Below are 27,062 nucleotides of genomic sequence, written 5' to 3' on the forward strand. Positions count from 1 at the left end.
ATATATTTTTATTCAGGCCTATTTGCGTACAAGCTTTACGTGGCCAATTGAACAGATTTTAGAATATTTTTTTTTTCATTTTGGAGCTTCCATTTTCATCCAGCGACGACGCGGGGGTACTTTGCTGTTCGCAGTACTCATTCGTAGTTGCTGTAAAAACGTTTTGTTGAACATTGATTGCAGTTGCTTGTTGATTTGATACTGGAAGCGTTTTTGGAGGGAGAAGTACTCGGTACGGTTGCCCTTGTTTTTGGTTGAAGATGTCCTTTTCGCAGTTTCAGTGCAAGATTTGCCATAGTGTTCACAAAACTGACATGTAACCAACTGATTCCATAGGTAATCAGCGTTTTACATGGATGTATCCCACCTTGACTACAAACGTGTAAGATGGAATTGCCTTACTTAGTTGCATACGTACCACTCGCACGTCATTCCGGATACCGGGGAAAAATTTTCGCCATGCTTCCCTTTCGATTGAAAGAATTTCGTTGTACTGCGACATATTTTCCAGAGCGAACTTATCGCCCTATAACACATGGATCAATAAGTCCCGAGACTAACAATGGAAACAACATTTTTTTTGCAAATTTTTTTTTATTCATCAACATAATCACCTTTTAGGGTGATACAATGGTTCCAATGTTTTTCCAATTTTTCAATATCATGTTTATAAAAAAAATTATCTTTCGCTTCAAAATAAACTTCAGTTTCAGCGATGACCTCCTCATTTGAGCCAAATCTTTTTCCCTGGAGCATTTTTTTAAGATCAGCAAAGAGCCAGTAGTCACTGGGGGCTAAATCTGGCGAGTATGGGGGTGGGGTAGCAGATCAAAGCCCAATTCGTTCAATTTCGCCATTGTTTTCATGGACTTGTGGCAGGGTGCATTTTGTTCCATCGAAAGCAATCGCGGCACCCACTTGGAAAAAATCTTTTTCATGCTCAATTTTTCATGAAGGATAGTAAATACACTTCCATATGATATCTGTGTCATCTCAGCAATCTCACGGAGCTTCACTTTACGATCTTTCATTATAATTTTTGTCACTTCACTCACATTTTCCGGTGTAACGGCTTCCACAGGTCTACCTGAGCGTTCCGCGTCATTTGTGTCGGTACGTCCACGTTTAAACTCGGCGAACCACCGACAAATCGTTGCTTTTGATGGACAAAAGTCCGGATAACATTTTTCAATCCATTGTTTCGCTTGCACGGTGTTTTTACCCATTAAAAAACAATGTTTTATCAAAACATGAAACTCGGTTTTTCCATTTTTTAAACAAATTACAAAACGACTTTACTCCAACCTCGATAACTCAGCTGTTTCTGGTCGGATCGACTTAAAATTTTGACCCGTTTCAAGCAAAGGTTAGTACTCTAGAAAGACGTGGTTACTGGTTTACTACGAGCGCCATCTCTGCTTTAGTCTCGGGACTTATTGATCCATGTGTTAGATCTGGAATTGGAAGTCGAACCCGGATGAAACTAAACAGTGACCTATGAGATTATTAGAACTTTTATTTGAGCCTAAGTTTGTGGGAATCGATCAAATCATCTCTGAGAAAATTGAGTGAGTCCCGTTTTAGAGTATTTGACCACTATTTCCGGTACTTGGGATGAGTATAGCCGAAGTCGGTTCATTTAGTAGGTAACTAATAAAGCCTACAAATTGAATCAGTTTTACGACGTGTACCGGTTTTGCATCGTCATTTCGAATAACGATTTGAATGTTTTGACAATCATCGCCCTATAATTTCGGAACCGGAAGCTGAATCTAAATGAAAGTGCATATTTAAAGATAATGAGAGCTTTAATTTGAATCATGATTCGTGAAAATTGGTTTAACTGTGGCTGAGAATTCGAAGTGAGTTCAGTTTTTGGAGTACTAGTAGTTCCAAAGTAGTTTTATATATTCACTAGCTGACAAGATCTGTCAATTAAATGAATTAAGCAGTAAATTCTATAATAATATGCACCTCGTTTCGCCATCGCTTGTGAAAAAATACTCATGAAATTGAAATTTTTCACTAATCGCTCTGTAATACGTGAACCGAAAGTTAGATCTGGATCAACTTTTCAGAGACTTTTGATAGAATTCTATGAATTTAATAGCAGTCTATGGGACCGTGAGACCTTTCATTGAAGACATCATTTACTTCCGCAATTCGGAGATTTTTGTGTAGGGAAAATTCTAAACCTACTTTTATTATGTAATAGGGAAAAGGAACTTATATACTAACTTACTAACTAATACAGAGAGCGAATCGATTCAATAGAAGATTGCATTTGAATTTGCTGAAGAAAACATCTCGCTAACTGTAACCGTTAACTCACTATATGGTAATATTACTAAAAGGTGTTATAAAATTAGTTTCTTCGTTCTAATTTTTATCACATTATCTCTACAGAAATCATTTGTTCAACAAAGTGTTAGATTTTGTAAAAATGCATAAAATTTTAAAAAATTTCAAAGCTGTATGACAATTTTTGAAATTGTTATGGATAGTTTTATATAAAAAATGGTCATATTTCGTACTTAATTATTTCAGAAGGTTGCATTAAGGGGAGGGAGGCTTAGGGTCTAAGTGATGAAAAATATCTTTTTTCATCATTTTTTTGCATGATAAAAAGCGTCATTCGAACAACATTTTCTAATTTTTTCGTGAAAAAATATTGAGAAATAAGTCGGTGAATATGTATTTTTGAGAACGCTTTTTAAAAATCATGATTTGCGATGTCCACTGTATCTCAGCGCAGACTGATAAGAAGTCAACAAATCAAAGCAGCATAGATAGAGTAGAAGTTTTTCTAGACCTCAACGTTTCTGTTTGATTTTTTTTCTAATTTTTTGAATTTTTTGTGGATGTTCAAAGTGAAAACTAAGATTTTTCACGAAAAAATCTACCATTTTGTAGCTGTAAAACCGCCCCAAAGTAACAAAAAAAGAAAAAGAGAACGTTGGGGTTGTGTGCAAAATTTGAAAAAAATTGGTTCAGTAGTTTTTGAATGACGATGGACACGAACTTCCAAAACCTGCTTTCGAGGAAAACGCGTTAAAAGTTTTTGTCTATAAAATCAATGGAAACGATTTATTACTCAAGGGAGCCCGTAGGGTTCAACATTTTCACAAAATCATATTTTTTCTTTTGTATTCTTTTATAGTGAAACATTTCAAAAATGTTTTGTCAGGTTTTTAAGTCGATCGAAGCAGAAATCTTGGACCTGTGTGCCGAGATCTTGCCTCCTCGCAGTATGAGATAAGCAAAGATAAAGGCCCATAACTTGCCGAGTTTTTCTCCGATAGACTTGAAAATTTCACAGAATATTCTTGAAATGTTTTACTATGAGAAAATACAAAGAAAATAATAAATGATTTTTCAAAAGTGTTAGACCCTACCCGCCCCTTAAATGTTTATTATATTGGATAGCCCATGCATTATTGCGAAGTTATTGTTAAGACTATTTCCTTTGCTTTCATTGTGTGTTATCATATTTGATATTACGCTAATTTTTCTAACATATCTTTTATATAGCCCACTTTAGACCTGTTGCTATTATGCTTTTAAGGGCACAGTTCGAGTTTCAGTGAGCCATTGTTATTCGTATTTGCGTCAATTCGGTTATATCTCTGACATTACCTACCCGTCATTTTTCATCAAATGATAAATCAACATACGAAATTGTTTTGAAAATGACAAAAGTAGCTTCACGAAAATGGTTGTCACTTTTTCCTGACCAATCGGAATGTCATAAAATTTCCCATACTACATGGAATGAGAAGTCCCGGGCTTAACAAAGAAAAAGTCAATTTTTTATTCTTCAATGTAATCTATAGCGATATACTTAACACATCGGTCCTCCATCATTTTGATGCCCTTTGAAATATAATACAACATGCAAGAAAGTTTTTGAGCTACAATGATAAGTGTAAGCATTCATCGTACACTTATAGTTCAAAGGATTCAGAAGATGAATAAGAGTTTGTTGAACTTATATATCTTACATTATGTGCATTTTATTTATGTTTAAAAAAAAATTTAAATACGAAAAGTCCGTAAATACCATATACATCAGACATACATTTGCTCGTAGAATCTCAGAATACTATCGGATACAAACCATTTCTTCAAGGGTTTGATGTTAATAAAAAGTACTTTTAAACGAGTTTAGTTTGATTTGAAACATTTTGTAACCTTCTGAAATAATTAAGTACGAAATATGACCATTTTTACTATAAAACTGTCCATAACTATTTTAAATATTGTCATAGAGCTTTGAAGTTTTCTTCAATTTAACGTTTTTTTACAAAATTTAACACTTTTTTGAACGAATGATTTCTATAGAAATAATGTGAAAAAAATTGGAACGAAGAAAATAATTTTATAAAACCTTTTAGTAATATTACCGAATATTGTCGAAAACGAAAACTCTCTATCTGCCTTTAGTAAAAAGTTTTTGTCTTTACACGCGTGTTGCAACATGGTCGTTCATTCACATAAGATCGCGTCAATAACTCCTACAACTTTGCAGAAGACACCAACAAGGAAAAGTTTTTGGTAATTAAAGACATGAAATTGCAGTTTTGGACCACTGTGCATCGCCGGTGTTTTCATTGCCAATGATTGCGCTCTCGTTACAATGCACGCCGATTACAGTTGATGGGGAGTACTTTGAAGGGGACAATATCGATTTTGATGAATAATTTTGTATTTTTAATTTTCTGAATAAATTCCGGGAACCTTTTGATTAAGCTAGTATTCAGTTAATAAGAAGTTATTTGTGTTTCCACTATATTATAGAATAATGAACTACAAAGAAAACCTGCACAATTACTCAAGACAAATATCTAATTCACTCTAACGCTAGCCAAACGAAGTCCTAGCTTCTCCAATTCACTCGATTAACTCAATTAACAATGCAGAGCCACCAAATAAATTCAGTTAATACTGAAACTCGCCGTAGAAAGCCTTTCACTTCGTTTATGTATCGTGCCTTTTTTGACCGGTTTTTGAGATGAATGAATAAGCCATAGCTTGTTTCAACCGATTTCCTAACTCAATGCTATCAATTTCATTCTGCAAAATCTCGGTATCAATTCGAATCCAGTTTTGGCTCGGTAGCGCTCACACGTTTTTCCCCCATCACAATGCGTGACTGAATCAACAAGTATGGCATGGCCATCTAAGACCTATAAATTTGCCAATCTTACTCATCTCGCGACGAAGGGAGAAAACGGAGCCCACGATGTTTCCAGCGTTCGGTGAACGAACCGTGAATAGCCAGCGGCAGCAGCAACGTCAAACAAAAGTAAAAGTAAGCTGCCGGGCACACGCAAATGACTATTCCAAAAGTCGCGACGCACCACTGGCCGCAGTACGGTTTGTAACGGCAACGCGATGAGAATGAAATCGAAACCGATTCATCGGGCAACGATAGCCAAAGGCCTTCAAGTGATCGTTTTGATGGCTATCGTAGCGCAAGTTGCATGTGACGTCATGATCTGTAACTACGAAAAATTCGACCTGTATGACAGCAGTTATCAGAAGAAAACGGACGATTTTTGTGTTTTTAAGGATGTGTTTCTGCAAAGTGATGTCCGGTACATGGACTTTATGGCGAATAGTTTGGACTACAGAAAAGTTGCATTCATCAATTCCAAGTTCCCATTCGTTCCACCGTCGTTGTATCGGAATTTCGATGACGTTCGAGAACTTTATGTGCGCAGGTGCATGATCGATACACTAAGGATTACCCGATTGATCGAGAAAATGTACGCCGGATACAATCAAATCACATCCATTTTGATTGACGGAAACGGATCAAATAACTTACGGGAGCTCTACTTGGAAACTAATTCCATCGGTGACATATCAAATCTGACCAATCTCCCAAATATGGAAGTACTAGTGTTAGAAAATAATCCCCGAATAGGCAATACTGATTTTGCAATGTTCTCGCGAATGGTTAATCTCTGGAAGTTGGATCTGGAAAATACTGGAATGACTAAAATTATTAACAGTCTCAAATTGAACCTAAACGAGCTGGTGCGCCTCGATTTATCCAACAACCAGCTAAGCTACATCGATATGCAGTTATTTCAAACATTTCCGCATCTGGAACATTTGTGGCTCAACGGAAACCGCATTTACTACATGGAATTTGAACCGATCCGTACATTCGTGCCGGATATCCGCAGCATTGTGATCGATGACAATTACTGGGGATGCCAGCATCTAGCGATCGTCAGTAAATATTTTCTCGAGAATGGAGTGATCATTCGGACCGGAGAGTGCAAAACCCGGGCTGTTCATAAAGTGTGCTGTGCAGATACCACCGCTTTGATTGACAACCGCTACATTATTGAAATGAATATCAAAACCCAGAACCGGTTTAACCGTGAAATCGAATCTCTCGAGAAGAGCAATTTCCAGCTGCAGCAAATCGTGGAAAGCATGCGGACGCAGCTTAACAGCTTGATCCTGAACTATACCATTACGATGGTAGGCAACAAGGATTCTCCGATTCAGGACGATTCCTCGCCGGCCTTGTCAGAATCAGTGGAAGATTATTCGTACGAGAATGACGAAGAAGAACGGCACGGTCATGCAGCGTTCCAGCAGGATGCCACCACGGAGGAAAGTAGTGAGGAGCAAAGTGCGACTGATAATGTTGCCCAAAGTGAACGCAATAGTATTGACTGACGGAGACTGGACCGGACTAGAAATGTTCTAGCAAAGTGAACGAAATAACGTGAACTTAGTCAACTTTCAGGTAGTGTGCAAAGCGATAATTATGAAATGTGCAATCATTATAAAGTGGTGTTGATCAACGTATAACAAATTTACAATAAGAAAATATGACTTAGAAAATGAAACTGTGCTTCTCGTAATCATGTGAGACATTTTTGCGTACATCTATCATCATGACTACTGGAACTTTAAGAATACGAGATTCAAGGTATTTCGATTATTTCAACTTTGTAGTGTTTCAGTTTTAATTTTCATTATTGTAATTTTTGATTTGGCATATGTATACTTTATAATCATGAAGGACCACTAGCATCATCAGTTCACAAAAATATGTATCTCAAAAATATGTATCTCAAAAACGACTGATTCTCGTATTCGACAATTTTTTAGGCAACTGTCGGGACTAAATAGAGAAAGTACACGCTAAAACACTATTCCTTAATTATTTTATTTCTTAAATGACACTTGAAAATCGATTATCTCTAAATATGTATTCATTTATAAACAATCACTGTAAAAAATGGCTCTTAAACGGATGTCCAAAGGGCCGAGTGTCTTGTACTATTCGAATCAAATTGTCGAGAATGAAAAATGATAGTAAGTATGTGTGTATGTAAAATTTTTGTGCACCCGTTTTTGTCAAAGATTGCTTAACCGACTTTAATGAACTTAGGTTCAGTCTTGTGGTTCCATGCTAATTTTTCGAGTTTTGTCCGGATCAGTGAGATACGTTAAAAATATTCATTTCCTGAGGGTTGCTTTTACAAAGGATAATTTTTTAGAGGTATTTGATTCGATTTTCAAAAAAATAACAAAACACTTGAGCATGAAATTTTTGTTAGAATCGATAGAACGATCAATATAATTAAATGTACCAACAATGTGCAAATGTTGACCGCGGCTCCGCTTTAGACAGCCCATGGCCAAGGTCCCATTTTAGCACAATCTCTCCAACATATCGGGCGGTTTTCACGAATAATACCACTGGACCATAATCCACACCAAACAGTGACTTTTTCGGGATGCATTGGTAGCTGTTGCAATGCTTCTGGCTGGTTGAACTCCAGATTCGACAATTTTGCTTGCTGACGTATCCATTTAATCAGAAATACAAAAGTGTATTCTCCAACTTTGCCAGCGTTCATTCGTAATTAAAACTATTCATGATTGAAATTTTCGAAATCGAAAAAATAATTTTGATGCCAAAAGGCTTAGAATTGCATGAAACGTCGAGATTTAGTGTCATCTCGAAAAAAATTTTTTTTGAAAAAAATCGACTTTTTGGGAATTGGAAAAAATATCAAAATTTTTCCCAATGTCAAATTCAGTCCCAGAAAGTTGATTTTTTCAAAAAAAAAATTTTTTTGAGATGACACTAAATTTCTATGTTTCATACAGTTTTGAGAGTTTCGGCATCAAAAAAAAATTTCGATCTTGGAAATTTCATGTACTCCCCCTAATGGTGATTTTTCAAGATCGAAAATTGTCAAACCTTTACCACCAGGCAGCACCCCTTACGCATGTCCGATTTAGCTCAAATTTTGCATGAAGGCTTTTTTCGAGATGCTTAAACTTTCGAGCACTAGAGCTTAACAAAAATAGAGGTGATTCCAACATTTTGGCACCCTTATATATATAAGAGCGGTAAAAATCAACGTGTTTTGTCGATTGCGTCACAGATACCATCATATATCTGGAACCAAAAGTCACAACCATTTGATATTCGAACTTGATCAATGGCCCGACAGTAGCTTGTAAACGAGCCCAAGTAGGTTAAAATCGGTTCAGCCATCTCTGAGAAAATTGAGCGCGTTAAAATACAACGCTTTTTGTCGGTTACGTCACTTATACAATCATATCTCCGTAACCAAAAGTCACAGCCAGGGATGCAAACTGCCTCCCCTTCTTTATTACTGTAGTCTGTTAACTCACATTTACATTTTCTATTATTCGTACTGTACCACGCTGCTGCATTCAAACAAAAATTCTACTACAGTAGGCATGCGAAGCAGTATCGCGTTAAAAACTACCGCCGAAATCACCGCCGCTTGAGGTAGGTAGAAATTCTATCTTTCTGAATTTTACTGTCTCCTTGTTCGCGCTACTGTAGCACAAAAAATGTAGCTCGCTACGGTAGAGTAATGTACTTTGCCGCTGTAGAAAAAAGTACATTGGTGCGATAGAAAAATGTACTTTACCGCGGTAGTTAACAGTGGTATCGAAGAACAGTAAGCGCAGCACATTGCCTATATTCTTCGCTATTTCAAAGATGATTTTCGCTTATTCAGAATGTTTATAAAGTAGTATTGCTAATATCTTTTATTTAACCCCGGTTTTAAGCTTTTGATCGTTGCCAGGAGGTATTAATGGTTGGTTTTGCCAGAGGGTATTAATGAATTATTTTTCTCGAAAACAAAAAATGTTTTAAAGTAAAATTATTAAGTTGCAGAATTATTTATGTATTTCAAATAAAGAAATTATGTAATCGCTGTGAGAATCAACTTTTGAATAGAGGCTCGTAGGGCCGAGAATCTTATACTGTTTGAATCAGTTCACTTAGTTCGCACAGTGACTGTGTGATTAGTTCAATAAATTATTCATGTTTTCTGGACTTGTTAATTGATGGACAAGTAAACTCAATTCGACTTTACTGGTTCCGGAAAGTAGTGGGCGAAAGATATTTTTGAAATGGTTTGATCGATTCGCACTAACTTCGTATAAAATTGAAAGACTAGTTCCGAAATGACATATTTATACGTGTAAAATAATTCAAACCGTGATATGAACAAAATAATAAAATCAATTAGTATTTCGATCGAAATGAATGAAAAACTCACTCGGAATGGAAATAACAAATTAACGAATTAATGAGTGCGGTTCACAATAAAATATAATCAATAATTAAACACAGTACTAAGAAACAAATTAGAATAGTAACTTAAACTGCCATAGTTAGATTCATTATACTCTATGTGTACTACCGTCAATCATATGTATTAAAAAAAAAGTTTTGTACTGTGTTATAACATGCAGATCATCCAAATTGATTTCCATTGGTATGATCGCTGTTTTGCTATCCTCGTCAGCTGATTGTTCATCTATATTATTTTCCAAAGGTGTCGCATTAGAAAGAGAAAAGTTGGTGCTTCGCATATCGCGTTCTCTCTGACAGCAACCTAAGGACCACCTGAAAAGTGTTGACTTATGATGACCACTTTTACTCTTTGTTTGAGTCAAAATCGGTTATATCAATCGAAAGCTTCCCAAGAAACAAATGCACCTAGTGTTATAAAATATCTAGTATATTTACATTCCTAGAGCCACTTCAGTAAACTCTAAGAAAATTAAATCTCTGATACACAAATTATTTCAACTGCACTGACTCTGTCAAACGGAAACCTTTATGATAATTGTTAGGTTAGGTTAGGTAGAGCTAACACCCACGCTTTATCTGAGAAACGCTGGAATTGCGACTTAGCCCACAGTGGGAAGTTTGGGCTCGGTAAAATATTGCTGACTTTCGAACAGCTCAACAATAAGATCAGTAAAAAGTATCATTTACCGATCGATCAGTAGAGCTGAGCTGAGACTCATTTCTTCATAATTTTATACTGAATTATTTATCACTCCATACTGAAGTTTGAGGACATTTACATAAAAATTGCAAATACAAGAGATTGGTAAGCTATAGAGCATTACTGCTATTTTGATCGGTTAGGATTAAAACCTGGTAAAATATCATCTTTGGTCCCACAAAATCGATTTATTTAAGTGTGCTCGAAAAAATATTGGGCTTACTGCCCAAAACATGGAAAATATTCAGACATCGAAGACTATATCTTTCTGAAATCATTATTAGCTTTCCAATTTCAGTGAATTATGTAATTATCCGAAATTTAATTTGTGCTGATGATGATCGCTAGAAAGCATATTATCAAGTATATTAGTAAAACAAAAGTTTACCATTTGTATTTTTTATCCTCATGTTTACCGGAATCAATTAAAATTCAACGCAGCTTTTATAGATTTCACGATGAATTATTCTTTTGCTTGGGATTTACTAAAAAAAATTTTCTGACGAAAAATGATTTCCACTTCGAGTCACTGAAATTCTAAACGTAGCGAAATACTTAACGATTTCTTTAAACTCGACTTTAGATTTTTCTAGTTGGGAAAGAGTTGTACAATCAATACTGATCGTTCAATAAAAATACATCTTTAAAGATAGTAACATCGACAAAAGGTTCGAAAAGGAATTCAAATTTCTTCTTGTCCTTATTTGATTAAACCTAGCTTCTATTGGGTTGTAAACACAGCCTAAATATATTGTATGCATGGCTAGATTACAGGAAAAGGCTTCTGTGTTTCCGTTGAAGAGACTTAAAAAAGTTCGTTGAAGAATCCCTTAGAAATGCATACGTTTGAAATAAAGATATAACTAGAAATAAAAATGCAAGGAAAAAATGAAATTGCCCGCTTCAGAAAACTTGATTTTTTTTTCTGAGTAGGGTAACGATTCGTAAAGATAATAACACCAGTATTATGCACAATTATGCCGTAATCTGATTTTTCAGAGCCGAAACAAAGATATTTCATCCGATTTTATCATAATTTGTTGATTGGCAGTCGCGTAATCCTCAAAATAACGTGGTAGCTCCACAAATGAAATGATTATTAGTACAATAACCCTATGTAAGATGAATGCATTTCTATACCCATAAATTTTAATATATTGTTAGTCTGGATTATTCTAAACATAAAATATAGTCAACACAAAAATTTAACAAGATAGGCTCATGCAATGGAATTCTTAATGTAAAAACAGGTCTTGATACCAGATAACAAATTGCATCGTTCAAAAAGATATCAACGAATATCAACGAATTCCTAGTTCAATAAAATATAATCAGTTGTTCAAATAGATAAATAGTTCGTCTTTCCGCAAAAATAATACTTATGCATGTGAAAGATTAATTCAATCAACCTTTCACTACACACCTTCTGAGCAAACACCGTAAAGTACAGCGGTAGAATACTTTTTCGTCCGCAGCTCTTAAGTACTTTTTCATCCGCAGTAGAGCACATTTTTGTCCGCAGTAGAATACTTTTTTTCGTTGGCGGTAGGAAGCTACAGTACATTTTTGAAATCTACGGGAGTTTCAAGCAGCAGTACAAGACCGTACCAGCAAGAAAAGGTAGAATGAAGTAAAGCAAAATTTGTTTCTACCTGTACCGTTCTAATCGTTGCTGGCACTCTCTCTGCGGTAAATGTACCATCAAGCAGTTGTAGCGGGCTGTAGAATTTTGAATGTGTAGAACGTACAAGGATAAATGTATTCTACCGCTACCGTTTGCATCCCTGGTCACAGCCATTTGATCTTTGAACTTGATCAATGGCCCAACAGTAGCTTTCAAACGAGCCCAAGTTTGTTAAAATCGGTTCAGCCATCTCTGAGAAAATTGAGCGCGTTCAAATATCTTCGAAAAGTGCACACACATACATACACACACAGACATTTTCCGATCTCGTCGAACTGAGTCGAATGGTATATAACACTATGGGTCTCCGAGGCTCCGTTCGAAATTCGGGTTTTCCAGCAATTCTAATACCTTTCTATAGAGAAAGGTAAAAAGAGAGAGTATAATTGCCAACGTCACTCTTTCCTCTATGACAAGACGACACCAAACTAACGTCAACAGCATTTCAATTCTCACTCTTTCATCGATGTATTGAAAATCTTTGACGCTTGTCTATAGAGACAAATCAAAGTAATTACACCTCAGAACTTCTTTGGAAACCAAAACTACTACAGATTAAAGCACCAACAGTTAAAAGTAATTGTAAAACCTTTTTACCCTGTAATTCCAGAATCGGAAGCTGGAATCGAATAAAACTCAACAATTTTGTATGGTACCTGTACCATAAAGAACCAAAATTCGAAAATCGGTGTAGCCGAAGTCAGTTAAATCCACATCAGGAGCTGTATAGTTTACATTTGATTCAAACTGTTTGAAAATCAGTAAAGTCATCTTTGAGAAATCGTAGTGCGAATTAAATTTTTGGGTTCCTTCCGAGTTGAAAACTGAATACCACTACAACTGAAATAAGTTTATTTGGTTATCGACTATCCAAATCTGCAAACCCGATAAACCTGATTAATTTATGTGAAATAGACATTTTTATATTATTCACCCTGTATCCCCTAAACCGGAAGTTGGATCTGACTGAAAAGCAAGATGTTTTATAGGATCTAAGAACTTTTCATTTGAATCTCAGATTATTCTTTAATTTCATATCAATCTTAGATCGGTTCATCCATCTACGAGAAAAATGGGTTACACATTTTTAATTTCGTTTCACATTTCATCCTGTAATTCCGGAACAAGAAATCGGATCCAAACACAATTCAGGAACCTAGGGAGCATACGACTTTTCATAGGAATCTGATTTTGAAGAAAACGGTTGAATCATCTTCGAAAAAAAAGGAAAAAAATTGAATGAAATTATTTGTCACACACTCATTTGCTGATCTCGACGAACTGATGCGAATGGTATATGGGTGTTATGTTCTTCCAACATTTGTTGCTGTAAGTAGTTTAAATCAGTAATATTATGGAAATGCTTTCAACTGGAAAATGTTGCCATCATATGGTTTACATATGTCATATTCGAATGATTATGTTGCCAAAAACGAACCGTGCTAAATTCGGTCCGAAGCATAATGTCATGAAAAGGGATGCTGTACACAGTCTTTTTTGTACTTAGAAACAACTGTATGTAACAGTATAAAAAATCGTGTTTCACGTTGCTCCCAAGCATTGCTTTGTCATAGAATGCACAAAACTTTTTTTTTCTGTTTCAATTATAGAGGCTTTAACATTAATGTCATTCGCCTCTTCGGGCCAGAAAAACTTTCTGACCCTATGTGCGGGGTTGGGAATCGAACCCAGGTGGGCGGCGTGAAAGGCATCGACTTACCCATCACGCTATACCCGTCCCCATGCACCAAACTTCTGCTGGAATAAGGGGAAAAGACGCTTACACAAAAATGTCGATATCTCCGTTGAAAATGGACGGATTTTAACAATCTATGGCTTGTATGATAGGTATTACCGTGCGAAATCTAAGTCTGGAAACATATTCTGCTTTCAAGGCCAAATGGGACAGATAAATTTTGACATAATACTTCGTATAACTCAAAAAGTAAACATCCTATCTCAAAACCATTCAATAGCGTTCTGGGTGCCGGGGAGGCCTTTCATTTGCGACTAGTTTGATCAAAATCGGTCCAGCCATCTCTGATATCTCGACCTCTTAGTTGACAACACACATACAGACACACACACATACACACACACACGGACATTTGCTCAGTTCGTCGAGCCGAATCGATTGGTATATGACAAAATTTTTCTAAAGTTTGAGCGAATTCTATACCTATTTTTTATATATATAAAAACCTGTTTTAATCCACCTAGTGGTGTAATGATGCCTTTCTCATGTACATATAATTTTGTGGTATTCTATTCAAAAATTTTCTCTTCGATTTTTGAAAGAAACCAAGTGCTTGTTTATGCATAACATACAGAATAAAACAGTGCTTTGATTGCGTAAGCCATCCTTAAGAGAACGACACTTCCGGCACCGGAACCCGAGAACCGGTATAATCGAAGTCGGTTCGTACGGCCACCAACTAACATGACACACAAACTCTTCTAGTACGCACCCTATAACTCAGGATTCGGGAGTCGGATCCGGACGAAATTCAGGAATTTCGTATAGGATCAGAAGACCTTTCATTTGAATCTAAGTTTGTGGAAATCGGTCAAACCATCGCTGAGAAAAGTGAGTGAGATCCATTTTGGTATATATGACCACTATTTCCGGTACTTCCGGAACCGGATACCAGGAACCAGAATAGCCGGAATCGGTTTGTTTAGTTGCCTACTGATAATGACTATCGATTTGTGTAGTTTTGAGACCAGTTTAGAGAATTTTTTACGTGTTTTGTTTCGCCGGTTTAAGTGACGGTGTACAATATTGAACACACTTTACCCTATTATGCCGGAACCGGAAGTCGGATCCGAATGAAATTCAGGAATTCCGTATGGGACCACGAGACCTTTCATTTGAATCCTAGTTTGTCAAAATCGGTTCAGCCATCTCCGAGAAAACCTAGTGAGACATTGCTCAGCTCGATAAATTGAGTCGAATGGTATATGACACTTGGCCCTCCGGGCCAATTTTCACTAGTCGGTTTTTCAAGTGATTGCATAACCTTTCTATATGAGAAAGGCAAAAAAGGTAAAACAGTTTAGCATTTCATATTAGATATATTTTTTTCAACATTTTACATATTTCTTCTAAAACATCAGTGATTTTAAGATGAATTGATATTTTTGCCTTTCTCATATAGAAAGATTATGCAATCGCTGTGAAAAGTGACTTTTCAACCGATACCCTGAGGGCCGAATTCGTGTGTGTGTGTGTGTGTGTGTGTGTGTGTGTGTGTGTGTGTGTGTGTGTGTGTGTGTGTGTGTGTGTGTGTGTGTGTGTGTGTGTGTGTGTGTGTGTGTGTGTGTGTGTGTGTGTGTGTGTGTGTGTGTGTGTGTGTGTGTGTGTGTGTGTGTGTGTGTGTGTGTGTGTGTGTGTGTGTGACAAATAATGTCACTCAATTTACTCAGAGATGGCCGATTTCCACAAACTTAAATTCAAATGAAAGTTTTTATGGTCCCATACAAAGTTCCTGAGCTTCATTTCAATCCGACTTACGGAATTACAAGAAAATATGTGCAAATTTATTTAAAAATGAACACTCAATTTTCTCGGAAATTTCTTAACCGATTTTCACAAACTAAGAAGCAAATGAAAGGTATTAAAATTTTTAAAATAGCTTCCGAAAAGTTAATCTTGAGCCGACTTTCGATTCCGGTATTACAGTGCGATTAGTGAAAATTTCCAATTTCATGAGTATTTTTTCAGAAGCGATGGCGAAACGAGGTTAACATTTTCATAAAACTTACTGCTAAATTCTTCTGGTTTGCAGATCTTGTTATTTAGTGTATATATAAAACTACTTTAGGACTACTAGTCCCCGGTTTCTACTTCCGAAAGCACCGATAATAGTAAAGATAAACCCCAAAAACATAACTCACTTCGATTTCTCAGCAAAGATTAAACCGGTTTTTTACGAATCATGATTCTAATTAAAGCTCTCATTGTCCTTAAATACACTGTGTAATTGCATCCAGATCCGACTTCTGGTTCCGGAATTATAGGGCGATGAGTGCCAAAACACTCAAATCGTCATTCAAAATGACGATGTAAAACTGGCACGCGCCGGTACGTGAAGCTTTGCTCCGTTCCCAGCGTGCATTGTTCAATTTCGTATAGCGTGCAGGATTGCCACATTTAAATCTATATTGTTCAGGTGAAAAAAATGTAAATTATTAAATCTTATCTTCAATTTGTACCTACTTGTTAGTGTTATTACAAAATTATGATAACGATGCTTTTCTATAAAAGTACACTTATTTCCTTTCTCATATATAAAGTTTACGCAATCACATAAAAAATTGACTAGTGAAAATCGGCCCGAAGGGCGAAGTGTTCTATATCATTCGATTCAGTTCATCGAGCTGAGCAAAGTATGTGTCTGTGCGTGTATGTGTGTGAGTATGTTTCAAATAATGTCACTCAAAAAAATAAAAAATCTCGTAGTCCCATAGGTTGCTGTTGAGTTTTATCATGCTTTCATAGGGTAAAGTGTGTTTAAGTTTGCACACCGTCATTTAGAGTGACGATGCAAGAAAGGGTAAAATTCTTTCAGATTTTACTCAAAACTGATTCAACTTGAAGGCTATATTATTTACTTACTAAACGAACCGACTTCGGCTATACTGGTTAAATTTCCCGGTTCCTGAAGTACCGGACATAGTGGTCAAAAAGTCTAAAACGAGACTTGCTCAATTTTCTCAGAGTTGATTTGATCGATTTTCACAAACAAACTCAACAAACTTTCGATCCAACTATTTTGAGATTTTCGATTCCGAGGCTGGTGCATTCCGAGCCAGATTGCGCCTGCATAAATTGGGATACGCGCAAACCAAATGCGTTTTGTAGTTGAAAATTTTATCCTTCGAAAAGTATTGAACATTCCCAGTGAAAATATTATTTTTTGCACAAGACCAAAATTGACCATTTTCGCTCAGGTCTCTTCTGCTTATAATTTCATCCAAACATTCTGCCACTATGCACACTAAGAATCTACCAAAAACGCATCTAAACAGAAAAAATTGGCATATCATTAACTAATATTTATAAGGACACTCCTAAAAAAAAGTTTAAAAACAACAAATTCAATGTTATCCATTCTTCGGAAGTTTTTCATTGGCGTCAGGGTAAAAAAAAACAATTCTTTTCATTTAATTTTATTTAGAGAAGCGAGACTCGTGAAAAAATGTTTTCAATAAACAATATCTGAAAATGTCTTTTTTGATGACATACGGCAAAATAATTGCTAATTATTGGTAAATAAAATGTTGAAAATAAACAGTAACAAAGAACTAAAAAAACAACTAATGTTTATGGGGGTCAAAGGTTGCAAAATAAATTGAGTATTTGCCAAAACTGTTTAATTCGCACGATTTGAACATGGTCTTTCCTAATAATCAGTGTTACATTTTCCGTTACAGATTGCTCATCACACGCTTGGAAGCTCTGGCCATATTACGGGATACAAAAGTCATGTATTGGAACGCAAATGATTAACGAATAATTTACCTGAGTGCTAGTTTGGACAATAATGTTCAAAAGCAGCGTCACGACTCTGATAAAAGTATACACTCCAAATCGAAAAGACTTTACAACGAAGCTGAGTTATTGTATTATATAGATTTTACCTAGATTTGTTAATAAATTATTATCAATCAAAAACATCGAACGAAATATTCATGGATCCGATAGTCCTTAATATTGAAATGAGCTTTTCCACAGGCAGCCTTGGATGACAGTTGCTTCCAGCATGCAGGCTAACTGTTGACTGCAAAATTGTCAGAAGGCAGAATTTACAATGTAGAAGTGACACCAAAACATTGCAGTTTATGTAACGCACTGAATCTGCTTCATTCTGATCATCGCATCGGGAGCATATTCACATGACAGTAAACTGATAAGAACACAACATCGAGCACACAAACTTCAGAACGAGGAAACAAAGTTGTGTACAGTGCCGTTATTGAGACATGGCAATATCATTCTGGTATTTCGTGTAAGTAGAACGGTACAATTAACGAAAATTAAATCCTTCACCGAGTGCCACCCACTTGCAGTTTAATCGGTCTCTGCATCTTGGCGCAAATTGTTGACGGACGGCGGGAAATTAAGTTCAACTGCACTTTGACAGCCAACTACTACGACTGTCTGTTTCGAGATGTGATCATTCGAAGCGAATCTGAAGCCGACAGCATTTTTTTCGGTGAGCAGAATTTCAACGACACCAGCATTGCATTCCGTGACTGTTCGATGGTGGTGCTTCCGAAGAAAATTTTCGAAACCTTTCCGGCGATTCAGTATCTGTCTAGTGATGCGTGTAGTATTCAAAAACTCCTCGGTGGAACCTTTGCCAATGCCCAACGATTGCAAGAGATGCATTTGTATAATAATAAAATTTCCAAACTGAACAATTTTGTGTTCAATGGAGCTCTGCAGCTTGAGATACTTTCACTTTACAACAATACTATCAAATATCTGGAAGAGCATGCATTCGACGGACTTGGTCACTTGCGCCAGCTCTACATGGACGACAACTTGATCGAAAAGTTGCCGGAAAGTCTATTCTCCGGATTGGAAGAACTTCAGGTGCTGGAACTGCAGAACAACAAAATCAAAGAAATCAACGACGACCAATTTATTCTGTGTTCCATGTTGAGAGAGCTAAATCTCTCCGCAAACATGATCAACACATTCAACATGACCCAGTTGATTGGGTTGAACAAACTGGAGATTTTGGATATTGGCAAGAATTATCTGGATGAAGTGCTTGTAACGAAATATCTTCGAACTCTCAATGCACAGGAAAATCAAGTCAGCAGAATTCTTATGGACCAGGGCGATTTCTTTCAGCTGACTCACTTGAATCTTTCCCGCAATAATATAGCAAATATTAACAATATTTTCAAATTCAGAAATCTGATTGAACTGGATGTATCCTACAATGAACTTATAACTCTTGACTTCGTGATATTTGCCTTCATGAAAAACCTCAAAGACATAAAACTGAACAACAACCATCTATGGATTATAGACAATGGCATTCCCGCTCCGGCGAAGTCGCTTAGAAACCTAAATTTAGCGCACAACAAATTTCTGTTTATTGATTTAGCGGTCTTCGATACCTTTCCGGCATTGGAAAACATTTACCTCCATGGGAACGAGCTAATCGATATGCGTATCGAAGATGTGGAGCAAAATTTCCCCTATCTGTCGCTAGTGTCGACCGACAACAACGACTGGGACTGTATTAATCTGATGAACATCGTTACCACGCTGGAGCGGGCCTATGTCAAATGGTCCGCCGGGAATCGTAACTGCACTAAGCCCGAACAGCACAAGTTTATCTGCTGCACTTCGATGGATCATCATTTGCGGGAGAAAATCGTTCGTCTCACCAAAGAAATCTATAAATCCCGAAAAATGATCAAACAATTAATCATGGAGAATGCCGAACTGCGGACGGAGGTCGAAACACAGTTTTTGCCTACCGATTAAGATTTATTTTGCCGAAGTTGAGTCGTCTACAATAGAGGAAACGAAAATGTTTTTTGTTTGCTAATTACAAATTTTAATAAACAATGCTCATAAGTATTCTGATAGAATAAAAACTAAGCCCTAATCAGTATAGATGAAGTACACCCAAACCATTCATTTTTGCCTTTCTCTTTCTATGGCTGGGCCGATTTTCACAAACTTGGATTGAAATTGAAGACCCTAAAGTTCCTCAGGTTGCCATTGAATTTTATCTAGATCCAACTTCCGGTTCCGGAGTTACGAAGTAAAACGTGCAAAATGAACTGACAAAATGTGCTCGATTTTCTCAGATACACACCCATCCAATTTTCGTAAACTTAAGTTCAAATGAAAGGTCTTATAATTTCATAGAATCTTACCGAATTCCATTCAGAATTATAGACTGATAAGTTTAAAAATTCCATTTTCAGGAGCGTATGTTTATACATGACACGGAAAAATCACACCAAATACATTCAAATAGCAGTATAATTCCTTAATTAGGCAGGTATGGTTAGTTGATGATCAAATACGTTGATTTTGGAAATACCGGATCATCGTTCCTGGTTCCGGAAGTACCGAGAAAGTGCTCGTGTGCTCTACACCGGAAATCACTCAAATTTCTCAAAAACGGCCAGACCTATCGTCGCCAACTCAAATTCAAATGAAAAGTATTATGTTTACATAAGTTTATGTAGAATTTCATCCATATTTGGCTTCCAGCTCCGGAAATAGTCTGTATGAAATTGCAGTCTGTCATGTAGAGCGATTATGAAAAAAAAACGTCAAATTCGTAACGTATTTCTAAATGTAGTTAGTTAGCAAACCGGGATTTTGGCCTTAACAAACAGGGATTTTAGCGTCGATATGTGACAATGGATGAAACATGGATTCATCACTTAACTCCGGAATCAAAACAATCATCATCTGAGTGGACAGCAACTGGTGAACCTCGTTCAAAGCGAAAGTACAACAATCGGCTGGAAAGGTTCTGGCCTCGGTATTTTAGGATGTGCGCGGTGTAATATTTATGCCATTAACAGTGGATATTATATAGCGTTATTGGAGCGTTTCAAGGCTGAAATTGCAAAAAAAAACGAACCGTCATACGACAAAGGATTAAAGATTTGTCTCATCAACACAACGCACCGTGTCACAAGTCAATCAAAACAATAGAAAAACTACATGAATTCAACTTCGATTTGCTCCCACATCCACCGTATTCGCCAAATTTGGCTCCATTTTTTATACTATGCATCTTTTTTTATTTATTTTACTTAATATTACAAAGCCCCTGATATTTCTGGAACTGGAATAAATATTGGAAATTTGACTGAGATATTACCTGCAGGACTAGCTAAACACCGAAAAACAACCAATTTCACAAAAAATGTATGAGGGTGTAACTTAGTAAACAAATCAAAAACCGACTTTTATTTTATGCATTCATTTAGTGGATGTAAGAGGGTAACGTTTGCATTTGAAAAAATGGGAAAAAATTGCCGATTTTTCATGGGTTTATCTTCACCCACACTGACGAAACTTCCCATGCAGCATCAATCATAGTAACCCATAAGTCAGCAGACAAATTTTGTCAGCTATATTAGGCCGTTTTCGCTTGAACCTAGTTTCGACTCCAACTGCTGTCAAATATATGTATTTGACAGCAGCTGGGTTAGTTAGGACTTCAAGCGAAAACGACATTAGAAGAACTCTAACCGTGATGCCAAAAACAGTGAAGAAACTCCGCTCAGAAGTGTGCGCGTTCAAAGAATTTTTTTTTTCTATCTCATTTTGAAGAAAAAAACACTTGAAGTATTTTTGCTGAAGATATAAATAATGTAAATTTTTTTTTTTTTTAGATATATTCACTTTATTTTAAAATCAGTTTTTTTGGTTTTATCTACGTAGAATTTACCTCTATTACCTAAGTATCTACTAGAAAGTGCGCGTAAACACGCATAAACAAGCTCATGCTTGCTTGAGCAAATTGTTGTGATTTTTATTTTGTTTACTTTTTGACAATTTACAATATTAAAAAAAATCTAAATGGAACTCGATGCAATTTTTTTATGCCTTTTCAAAGTTAGTTTAAAATATTGAAAATTCGAAAAATTATCAAAAGTTCAACACATATTAAAAAAATGGAAAAATGTTTTCCAAACAAAATGGTAAAAACCTTTACGAAGAAATGTCATTTTTAAACGTGAAAATAAATTGATTTATCGCGAAGCAACAAGTTTTTTAAGACGATATGTCGATCGTGCGATGCTCACTTAGGGATGTGCGAAGCAGCTCCGAAATGATCAGCTCACTAAAGGGAATCGATTCAATGTATCAGCTCATCAGCTCATTTAGATTGAACTAAAGGTTTGTTTTAAGTGCCGTTTTTCTTTGCGCCGTTTTTCTTTCATATGCATAATCGAAATCATTGATGCACAAAAAACAATGCTATGCGAACAACTTGTCTGGAAATTATTATTATGTCATATTTGAGAATATCTGCAAAAGTGGCATCCCTGAATGTACCTTAGCCTACTGAGTGAGAGGTAAGATTTTTTATATTGACAATGGCTCATTCAATCTGTTAAAGAACAATAGATACACATTTTGAAGAACGAACAAAAGCTCATGCACACATTTCGTCTCATTTATAACTCGCTCGTCAAGAGCCGAAGATCCGTTCAACTCGTAGCTTGTTTCCACCTTACTAGAAGGGATGCCAGGTCATTTTTTCAAAAATCTGTGATCAAGCCAAAATCCTGTCTGTGCAAAATCTGTGCACGTTTCCCCGTTTCCATAATAGCTGATCGGAATCATTTTGGTAAGCAAAAATAAAAGTCTACCATTCTGTAATTTTTGGTACTAAACTGTGATCAACTTCAAAAATCTGTGATCGATTTCAGAACCTGTGTAAACCTGTGACCATTTTCAGAAATCTGTCAAAATCTGTGCCATTTTTTAAATCTGTGCAAAAGGTTAAAAATCTGTGAAACACAGATTAATCTGTGAACCTGGCATCCCTGCTTATCAGTGCGGTGAACTGGTGAGCTGCGGTTCTTTTGAAAAGAGCTGTGAGCTATCAGCTCACTCTAAAGATTCGATTCACTGGAATAGCTCAGGAGCGAATTGCCCATCTCTACGCTCACTGTAAAAGTGAGTTACATAAATAGCAGACGCGTGACGCCCTCCGTTTCTTAACCATTCATGGTTTCAGCATGGCCATAGTGAAAATGAGTCACACGAATAGTACTCAGGATATTCTCATTGGAAAATTAATTGTATTATGAATATATTCTCCTATAAGTATTGTACAAGTTTGCTGCATTAAATTGCATATTTCGCTTCAGTACAAGGTTTCCTAGGTAAAAATCGGTAAAATGATGTATAATTTTTCCAGAAAAGAATAAACCTATGCATTACCTTCTACAAAATTATGGGATTTTATATTTTCTACTATTATTCCAAACAAAGTATGCATAAAAAAATAACTTGAAACAAGTTATGATTAGAAAACTAGTTTTAAGGGGGTTGTCATAATTCAATAACTAAAACTAACTTTGAAAAGGCCTAAAGAAAAAGTTCCATCGAGTTCCACTTAGATTTTGTTTTATAGTATTGAGCACATCTTTTCCTATAAATTTTGTAAAAATCAGCTGCGTAAAGTTGCATATTTCGCTTCGATGTAAGGTTTTATCATAGGTAAAAAAAATGTTAAAGGTTGTATAACTTTGCCAGGAATATAAAAAAAAACTTTGCCAGGAAACAACATACAATATGGCACTACATTCAACAAAAATATGGGATTTTTTATTTCCTTCAATTATTCCAAACAAAGTATGCATAAAAAATAACTCGAAACAAGTTATGAACAAAAAGCTGATTTAAAGGGGGTTGCCATAAAAACGCTTTGTATATCCGAAACGGTGCGACCTAGACTTTTGGTATATTTGACAAAGTAAATTATTTTCAATAGTTATAAAACTTTGTAGAAGAAAAAAAATTCTATCTCTTTAGAAAAAATAGTTATGGTTATATTTTTGTCGAAGTAGGCCATGAACAATTAGGGATAGAATCAAATTACGCGTTATATATTTCTAAATAATTTCTTAAAAGCAACTAGGTATATGCATTAAAAGAACGGTTTGGCAGCTACTGATTTATGTCCACGTTTTAATTGATTCTAACCGCTGTGCGCCGCGTCGAAAACGGACATCGTGCTGCACTTTGTGGACACCGGTTTCGGCATTTACAAAATCTTGGCCCTATTGAACAACAATCAGAGAATCAAAAGAAAATCCGATCTGGACGGCCGACGACCCTGAGCGACAACAAACTCCAAAGGAAGCTGAATAAGATCATAAGCAATTATCTGCCTTAGTTTTTTTACAATATTCGAAAAAAAGTTTAAAGATTAACCAACAATTCAATATGATAATTCCTAAATATAAATTGAAACCAAATTCGAAACATTCAACGAGAAACCAACGATGTTTTTTCTCCATTTTCTGTCAATGTACCTCCTTTGAAAAACAACAAAAGTAGTGCTGAGAAATATGGTTGGGGGAGATTGGTACGGATGTGAGAAATGTCGTGTAGTTTTTACCTTTTTATATATATATATATAAAAAATAGGTATAGAATTCGCTCAAACTTTAGAAAATTTTTCCGAGTCCCGGAGGGCCGAATGACATATACCAATCGATTCAGCTCGACGAACTGAGCAAATGTCCGTGTGTGTGTGTGTATGTGTGTGTGTCTGTATGTGTGTTGTCAACTAAGAGGTCGAGATCTCATAGATGGCTGGACCGATTTTGATCAAACTAGTCGCAAATGAAAGGTCTCCCCGTCACTCAAAACGCTACTGAATGGTTTTGAGATCGGATGTTTACTTTTTGAGTTATACGAAGTTTTATGTCAACATTTTCAGTTTTTTGGCAGTATCTGTCACAATTGACCTTGAAAACAGAATATGTTCTCAGACTTAGATTCGGCACGGTAATAGCTATCCAACAAGCCATAGATTGTTAAAATCCGTCCATTTTCAACGGAGATATCGAAATTTTTGTGTAAACGACTTTTCCCCCTATTCCAGCAGTAAGAGTTTTGAGCGCTGTATGACAAAGAAATGCTTGGGAGGAACGGAAAACACGATTTTTTATACTGTTACATACAATTGTTTCTAAGTACCAAAAAGACTGTGTACAGCATCCTTTTTCATGACATTTAGCTTCGGACCGATTTTAGCACGGTTCGTTTTTGGCAACATAATCGTTCGAATATGACATATATAAACCAGATGATGGCAGAATTTTTTTAATTATATTGTTTTAAACTACTTACAGCAATAAATGCTGGAAGAACATAACATCCATATACCATTCGAATCAGTTCGTCGAGATCAGCAAATGCGTGTGTGACAAATAATATCACTCAATTTTCTCGGAAAATTTCTTTTCTACAAATTCAGATTCATACGAAAAGTCGTATGCTCCCAAACAAAGTTCCTGAATTATGTTTGGTTCCGACCTCTGGTTCCGGAACTACAGGATGATATGTGAAACGAAATCAAGATTGTGTAACTCATTCTTCTCTGAACCGATCTAAGGTTCAAATGAAATCTAAGAATCATCTAAGATTCAAATGCAAAGTTTCAAGATTCTATAAAACATCTTGCTCTTCAGTCAGATCCAACTTCCGGTTTCGGGGATACAGGGTGATTGGTATAAAAATGTCTATTCCACATAAATTAATCAGGTTTATCGGGTTAACAGATTTGGATAGTCGATAAAAAAAATTAACTTTTTTCAGTTTTAGTGGTATTCAGTTGTCGATTCAGAAGGCACCTAAAATTTTAATTCGTGCTATGATTTCTCAAAGATGTCTTCACTCATTTTGAAATATTTTGAAACAAATGTAAACTATACAGCTACTCAGGTGAATTTATCTGACTTCGGCCATACCGATTTTAGAATTCCGGTTCCAGTATAAAATCGTTTCTAAAAGCTCAATCGTTTTCTCAAAAAAAGCCTAATCAAATTTCAGAAACAAAAATTCAAATTAAAATGAACTTATACCTATACAAAATTAATTAATTTTATCCAATTATGACTTCCGGTTTTCGAATGACATGATGATGAATTTTTAAAATTCAAACCGATTTAGAAGATGACACGATTATCACTCTTTTAGATTCAAATTCGATCCGATTTGCAGTTTCGACATTACAGATTAATGAGTGATTAAAATCTCAAATTGTCGCTTAAAACGACCGTCTTTAAAATAATTTCATGAAAACTTAAACACCTACGAATATTCATGCAAAAAAACACATGCGGATTGATAAAAAAGGTATCATCTCACTGCTAGGTGGATTAAACACGTTTTTACATTAAATTCCTGTTTTTATATCATCAACATATGGTTTCATGTTTTTCCTTACGTTTAATAATCATTCTACACGTTCCCTTTAAAAAAAAACTGTTTTCCCTTCCCAATGTTTTTGGAACTTACCGCCCCTGGGATCAAGGTTTGATAATATTATTTTTTTGTCCATGAAGTTGTGTTTTTTTGTATGAAGATGTCATCAACCTCCGGTTACACCAATAATCCAAAACAAAGGTGCGGGTATTCAAAAGAAAAGAAATTGATTCTAATGATACGAGTTCGGCTCTCAATTTTTTCTCAAAAAATCGAAGAAAAAGCTAAGTTTTTATAAGTTGACTATCGCACACAGTGTTTCTGCCCTAATATTATACTATAATTTATTCAATTGCATTTAAATGTGACAACACGCGATGTGCGCCGTCGTAAAACTAAATTCGACAAAACTTTTCCTTGTCAGTGAATACACAGTCTTACGTGCACGTGTTTCATTCGTACAAGAATCCGTTAGTATGCGAAAGGAAGCAGTCGAGTATGGTCAACTACGATACGGAAAGTCAAGAATCTCATTATGTGTAATCATCGAGAGCTGGCAAGCCATCATCCGAATCTGTTTTTAGTGGGGAAGTCTCTGCAGGAGCCGATTATGGGTAAACATTTTAAAATCTCGAAACAGCCTAGGCCCCATGAGTATCCGGTATTGGACACCACTTTGGTTTGTGTATGTTACTACGGCTCCAGTGTAATCCTGACAGAAACGTGCTTCTTACGGTGGTTGTCATATTTATTTCAGATTCCGATATATTGTCATATGGTTTTGCACCCACCTTCAGAGATCACTCGACCGAAGACGCCAGAGCTGTTGGTCCGGGCAAAACTGGAAAAGGTCATGGGCACATGGATGGACTGAGTTAGTGGATTTGGTACTGGAAAGGGCAGTAGATACAATATACATGTGTGAAATTATTATTACGATTATATTTGAATTAGTTTAAAACATAGAGAAGATACGAGCGTGATTAATAAATTTCGATTTATAATCCTTGTGTTTAACAGGACTAACCTTTCAATTTGACAAACAGTGTTTACTAAATTTGTGTCGTTGAAGGAAAAAGGGTGTGGAAAAGCGATCTTTCATCGGTTT

At 36.0% G+C, this 27,062-nt stretch overlaps 2 protein-coding genes across 3 annotated transcripts; both read left to right on the forward strand.

Moving 5' to 3' along the window:
• The first annotated feature begins 5,386 nt into the window (after window positions 1-5,386).
• LOC131436083 (uncharacterized) lies at window positions 5,387-17,643 on the forward strand. Of its 2 annotated transcripts, none has more exons than XM_058604548.1 (2): window positions 5,387-6,955; window positions 17,443-17,643. In XM_058604548.1, the coding sequence occupies exon 1, from the start codon at window positions 5,395-5,397 to the stop codon at window positions 6,697-6,699; it is 1,305 nt and encodes a 434-aa protein (XP_058460531.1). In that variant the 5' UTR covers window positions 5,387-5,394; the 3' UTR covers window positions 6,700-6,955; window positions 17,443-17,643. The 2 variants fall into 2 exon arrangements, with proteins under 2 accessions (XP_058460531.1, XP_058460532.1); XM_058604549.1 differs by having other exon boundaries at window positions 5,387-6,769.
• A 273-nt stretch (window positions 17,644-17,916) lies between these two features.
• Window positions 17,917-19,552, forward strand: LOC131437364 (leucine-rich repeat-containing protein 15-like). The gene is made up of 2 exons (XM_058606645.1): window positions 17,917-18,017; window positions 18,079-19,552. The coding sequence occupies exons 1-2, from the start codon at window positions 17,992-17,994 to the stop codon at window positions 19,514-19,516; spliced, it is 1,464 nt and encodes a 487-aa protein (XP_058462628.1). The 5' UTR covers window positions 17,917-17,991; the 3' UTR covers window positions 19,517-19,552.
• Window positions 19,553-27,062: the final 7,510 nt, after the last annotated feature.

Source organism: Malaya genurostris, chromosome 3 (genome assembly GCF_030247185.1).
Source record: "Malaya genurostris strain Urasoe2022 chromosome 3, Malgen_1.1, whole genome shotgun sequence".
NCBI classification, from domain to species: Eukaryota; Metazoa; Arthropoda; class Insecta; order Diptera; family Culicidae; genus Malaya; species Malaya genurostris.